General features: G+C 36.4%; 2 protein-coding genes across 20 annotated transcripts in view; both read right to left on the reverse strand.

Moving 5' to 3' along the window:
• Positions 1-875, reverse strand: part of LOC142336413 (muscle calcium channel subunit alpha-1-like) — a 140777-nt gene extending 139902 nt beyond the window's left edge. For 17 of the 18 annotated variants that reach the window (XM_075385235.1, XM_075385232.1, XM_075385227.1 and 14 more), the window contains exons 1-3: positions 694-875; positions 586-597; positions 50-272 (exon numbers count right to left, since the gene is read on the reverse strand). In XM_075385235.1, the coding sequence (XP_075241350.1) occupies positions 50-272; positions 586-597; positions 694-721 (263 nt within the window). In that variant the 5' untranslated portion in view covers positions 722-875. The remainder of the gene's footprint in view (positions 1-49; positions 273-585; positions 598-693) is intronic. The other variant, XM_075385221.1, reaches the window with a different exon arrangement.
• Positions 876-4048: 3173 nt separating this feature from the next.
• On the reverse strand, positions 4049-5779 carry LOC142336415 (muscle calcium channel subunit alpha-1-like). 2 transcript variants are annotated; one of them, XM_075385239.1, is made up of 4 exons: positions 5610-5779; positions 5502-5513; positions 4966-5188; positions 4049-4289 (listed from the first exon to the last, which is right to left on the reverse strand). In XM_075385239.1, the coding sequence occupies exons 1-4, from the start codon at positions 5635-5637 to the stop codon at positions 4163-4165; spliced, it is 390 nt and encodes a 129-aa protein (XP_075241354.1). In that variant the 5' UTR covers positions 5638-5779; the 3' UTR covers positions 4049-4162. The 2 variants fall into 2 exon arrangements, with proteins under 2 accessions (XP_075241354.1, XP_075241355.1); XM_075385240.1 differs by lacking the exon at positions 5502-5513.
• Positions 5780-6000: the final 221 nt, after the last annotated feature.

Raw genomic sequence — 6000 nt, forward strand, 5'->3', positions numbered from 1 at the left:
TGGCAAGTCAACAAACTATCTGGTGTCACGTATATTCCAGATAACTTACTTAAGCTCCACCACTTTGATGCATATTCTGCGAACAGGGTTGCTGAGTTGTAAGCAAAACAACGCTCGCCTTGGCCTAGAAGCAGCTTGCTGCTTGACTGGCCGACGTTTATTGATTGTATTGACAGTTTTTGTGGCAGCGAGTGTTGATGCCCAAGCGTTGCTGACATTATTATTTGCTCCACCCGCAGCTCCATTTGCAGCTGGAGCCGCACCATCTGTCCCTATAAAAATTTACAATTATTAACGTTTATTTCAGCAGCTCATATCAAACATGGATACGATATAGGATAAAAGAGGTTAACCCAGTGTCTACTGAAACACTGAAGGACAATAATTATAGCTTTGTGTATAGGCACTATAGCTTTTTACAACAGCTTCATGTGGAGAAAAGGTTGCAGATCAATTACCACGAGGCTTTGGAAGATACTAAAGCCCATGCACCGTAGCGATATAAACTAAACGATTGAATTTATGAGCGATTCTGATATTGACGAAAAAATAAGACTCGATGACTGAAACATTTCTCTAACATACCTCTCTTGAGATCTGAAAACAGATACATAACACATAAAAATTACTCAGAACAAAACATTTAATGAAAATTAGCAAGTGGGAAAATGAGCAAAGTGTAAATTGACTCACCCAATGCAGCAAGGGCCACTTGTTCCATGTCATAACTTGATTGCCATAACTCTCGCTATCTAGAAGATAATTATTAACTATAACAATTTAAAAATCAAAGCATTGCATATAAACTAAGCTCTTAAATAACATTGCCTGAGCGTACTATATGACCGAACATTTCGTTGCTGGCGTTAACTAAATAAAAGCAAGATTTTAACACAGTACAGAAAAATCTTGAAAAATTTCAGCCTAACAGAGATAGGGGCGAAAAATTGTCGCATGGTGTTCAAAAATTGACTATTTCGAATTTTCATAATTCGAAGATTAAGAAGAAGAAGAAGAAGAAGAAGAAGAAGAAGAAGAAGAAGAAGAAGAAGAAGAAGAAGAAGAAGAAGAAGAAGAAGAAGAGGAAGAAGAAGGCGAAAGATGCAAAGATACGTATTCCATTGTAGTCACTTTTTAAACTTGACACCTTTACAAAAGTTCTATATAACTCTTAAACAATTAATTTTAATGTTTATTTTCTGAATCTGTAAATAATTTGGACAGTTTGACAATGTGATCTGATTCTTAATTCAATCTTCTTTCTCTTCTATACGTATTCCATTTACTTAACCTCTGCTTTGCGGAGCAGAATGTGCCACGAATTTGGAAGCTACCATATATTAAACCACTGTACAAAGGCAAAGGGAGCAAAACAGAACCAAAATCCTACAGAGGCATTAGTCTGTTATCTTGCATGTACAAGTTGTTTACGGGTATCATTTACCAGCGTTTGCGAATATGGGTCGAGCGAAATCAATTTCTACCATCAAGTCAATATGGTTTCAGACGCAAACTGTCCACAATCGACGCAGTTTTGCACTTGAAAAAAGCAATCAAGCATAACATCAGCTGCAATGGCAAATACTATGCCTGCTTCATTGAATACGAAAAAGCTTTCGATTTCGTAAATAGGAACCTGCTGCTTACAAAACTGATAAAAATGTATAGCAGCCGCCCGTGCGCAATATGTATTATCTTTTGTAGTTGAGCGTGGTACTTGTTTAAAATACAAGGACTGAAGTTTAATTAATAAGTAGATAAAAGCAGAAGAGAATTGTTTCAAATAAATGAAGATCTAATTGAGTGATTAACTCTGAAGGTAGGTTTATTATTCAATGAGTGAGTTTTATCCTCAGTTTTGCCCGTACCCAATATCGGTTCTATCACCATGGTAAATTAACCAAGTAAATACTGATATGTCACAATTGTTAGTATTGCTCGAAGCCCGAGCTTTGTCTATTTCAATATGTCGACACCTATCAAGATTGTGTCAGTCATTAATCAAGTAATAAATTAAAATTTAAACTAAATCTTTGACCTTGAAACCCAAGGTTTTTAGTACACCCCTTTTTTTACATACGTGTGACACTCACACTGCCCCCCTCTCAATAAGAATAGAGTGTGCCACTCACTCACATAAAATCAAACAAATTTTACAGCTCTCGATACATAAGCGTTTTAAAATACGAAAAGTTTGTACTTTTCATATAAAAAGTTTAGGTATCATTTTTCGCCATTCAAGATTTTCTCTGCCTCGTCCAGCCCGAAATTGTTGTACGCTTCTCGCGCCCCATCGTTCATCAGTATTTTTTATGCTCGATTAATGGTCTTCTCCTCATCTCCACCAGCATCAGGGTGAGTCAACAAGCTCATTTTGTGGTAGTGTTTTTTGATCTGATCTTTTGAAGCAGAACTTTTTACCAACAAAATCTGATACAATGTCGCAGGCCGATTCAGTACATTTTTATTTCGAGTCTCGAATAAACACTTCTCTGTGGCCTTCGTTTTGGCTCTCTCGTTCTTCAAAGAATGCTTTTGTCTATCAATTATAGTGTCTTTCCTTCGGCACTCACTCGCCAAGTACTGTTTATAGTTTTCCAACTGCTGAAGCTCTGACCTCAATTGGTCATTCTCTTTCTTCATTTTCTCCTGGGCTTCGCTCTTTTTATCAGTATTGACTTTTAGATCGGCCAACTCCTGCTTAAGTAAGTCGATTGACTGCTCTTGTTCGGCATTTCTAGCTGCCGCCGCCTTTAGGTTATCTCTTAGCGCCCCACACTCGGCGCTCAGTTTTCCCAATGCTTCTCTTGTTGCCTCTTTGGCTTTGTCGCAATGTCTGTCTAGTTTTTGTCGAAGCTCGACAAGATCTTTTTGGAGTAAAGAGTTTGTACTCTTCAATTTCTCTAACTGCGCGCACTGGCTTTGCAGTTCCACTTCAGTCTGCAGATCTCGGGACCGAATATTGGCGGGTGCCAGAAGTTCTAGTGTAGACACCTTCCGAGTCCGTGACAGACAAGATTCCACTCGGTACACTCCCGGGGAAATATCTCCTTAATGATATTGACACCATATAACTTTTGAGAATTGCTAGTGTTAATTATTTTACGAATAAATGTAGCAAAAAACGCAATTAGCGAGCTGCAGAGCGCTGCAAAACTAATTAATACATATAAAAACATTCATAAGCTAGAAAAAGTGGAAGCACAATTTTAAAACCATTGATGTAGTAGTCAACGTCAACTCGCCGTGTCATGTTTATCAGCAAAATTTTTCCTTTGCAAAGATCAGGATCTTGCTACCATTTCATTTCTGATATATATATTTTGCAAAATTCTTAATTAAAAAGTTCCGAATTAAATTATTTTAAAGTTATGAATTACTAAAATATTTGAACATCAGATGTCATGATTTCTGCCATTTAAATATCTCAATGCAGGACTTGTCTTATCGCATCTGAAATTTTCTCAATGATCGTACTCATTTACTATATTTTTTTATTACTCATAATCAAATAAATAGTGTTCCATTGAGTGTTTTGGTTTTAATTAACTGTTGAGTAATCTTATCTTCCTTTCTTTTTATTTTGCTGATTCAAGGTTGTCTCACAAATTTAAATCAAGTTCAGAAAAAAAACCTGCTGGTCTCCATGTATGGGTGTCTTCTAATAATTTCGCTACTAAATAAACGCTAGATTGTTTTTAAAAAGTTGGTATATACTTCTTTAGCAATAGTTAAGCATACAACTAATATTTTTTCAGGAGCTTGATTAGTACCAGAGGGGTGCATAATGCACCTGGGAGAGCGGTAGAAACATAGCAAATCAGTTTCTCTAAACATTCAACAACTTGCTCAATTGGAAAGAGAAAATACAGCAAAGTTAGTTTGAAGCTGAATTTTGATCAACATAACTACAACTCAACATCAATTTGAAAAAATTTATATAGTTTGCCCCCACCTTGGTAGATATATAGTTTTTCTGAGCGAGACAAACTTGTATTTTTACACATGGTAGCCTGATAGACGACATATAATTTGCAACTTGGGGTAATAAATGGTACTGGGAGAGAAACAGAATCAATCCTCTTTAAATATATGAAGCAACCAAAAATCAAATACCATATACTAAAAAGGAATTTGTTAGCAATAAAGTATGTTTAATTGGTCATTTATTGGTATAACTCACGAGGCTCTCATTGATACTGTTGGAATCTCCCTTGGGATATGGCGTGTAGACAGCTAAGGCACAGCAGTTGGCGAAGATCGCTATCAGGATGAAATACTCGAAGGGCCTGTAACATGTAAAAAAAACTTAACATGTCAGAAACACATTCTCTCAAACTAAAATAGAAAGAAGAAGGCTTGTTATCTAAACAAAGTTGTGAACTAATAGAAGTTAGACACAATAAAATATTTTTGAGTCTTTTCCGTTTGTGCCCTCAACAGATTCTTTGCACCCCAACTGCAGGTGCAATATTTGTACATAATTTAAATCATCGTTTACAATATAATGGCACGTGCTCTGTAACTGGAGGGGGAGGGGTGGGTGGGTGCATACGTTAAATTTAATGGAAGGCACAAACAGAAAAGATTCCAATTTTTCTATACAGGGTGCTTGAATAAATTCAAATAGAAGAAACAGAAAAAAGGCGTTTCAAAAATAATTTTATAGTTTTCTTAATATCACAATCCTTTGATCGCTTTTAGTTAACAGTGGCTATCGCACGTTAAGTTGCTAATGAAAGGAGGAAAGCATGAAAGGGACAACTTCAATCTAATTTTGAATTGAAACACTCAGGTAGACATCACTGTAATATATTCTGTCCAGCGGCAATAAATACCCCAAACGGTGTTGACAAAATGGAAGACAAGGTAAACAAATCGATACAGAATGTAATAACAGGAAGGTAATTGCACAATGGCAAGTCAACAAACTATCTGGTGTCACGTATATTCCAGATAACTTACTTAAGCTCCACCACTTTGATGCATATTCTGCGAACAGGGTTGCTGAGTTGTAAGCAAAACAACGCTCGCCTTGGCCTAGAAGCAGCTTGCTGCTTGACTGGCCGACGTTTATTGATTGTATTGACAGTTTTTGTGGCAGCGAGTGTTGATGCCCAAGCGTTGCTGACATTATTATTTGCTCCACCCGCAGCTCCATTTGCAGCTGGAGCCGCACCATCTGTCCCTATAAAAATTTACAATTATTAACGTTTATTTCAGCAGCTCATATCAAACATGGATACGATATAGGATAAAAGAGGTTAACCCAGTGTCTACTGAAACACTGAAGGACAATAATTATAGCTTTGTGTATAGGCACTATAGCTTTTTACAACAGCTTCATGTGGAGAAAAGGTTGCAGATCAATTACCACGAGGCTTTGGAAGATACTAAAGCCCATGCACCGTAGCGATATAAACTAAACGATTGAATTTATGAGCGATTCTGATATTGACGAAAAAATAAGACTCGATGACTGAAACATTTCTCTAACATACCTCTCTTGAGATCTGAAAACAGATACATAACACATAAAAATTACTCAGAACAAAACATTTAATGAAAATTAGCAAGTGGGAAAATGAGCAAAGTGTAAATTGACTCACCCAATGCAGCAAGGGCCACTTGTTCCATGTCATAACTTGATTGCCATAACTCTCGCTATCTAGAAGATAATTAATAACTATAACAAATTAAAAATCAAAGCATTGCATATAAACTCAGCTCTTAAATAACATTGCCTGAGCGTACTATATGACTGAACATTTCGTTGCTGGCGTTAACTAAATAAAAGCAAGATTTTAACACAGTACAGAAAAATCTTGAAAAATTTCAGCCTAACAGAGATAGGGGCGAAAAATTGTCGCATGGTGTTCAAAAATTGACTATTTCGAATTTTCATAATTCGAAGATTAAGAAGAAGAAGAAGAAGAAGAAGAAGAAGAAGAAGAAGAAGAGGAAGAAGAAGACGAAAGATGCAAAGATACATATTCCATT

This window comes from Convolutriloba macropyga, chromosome 3 (assembly GCF_964194025.1).
Source record: "Convolutriloba macropyga chromosome 3, txConMacr16.3, whole genome shotgun sequence".
Classification (NCBI taxonomy): Eukaryota; Metazoa; Xenacoelomorpha; order Acoela; family Convolutidae; genus Convolutriloba; species Convolutriloba macropyga.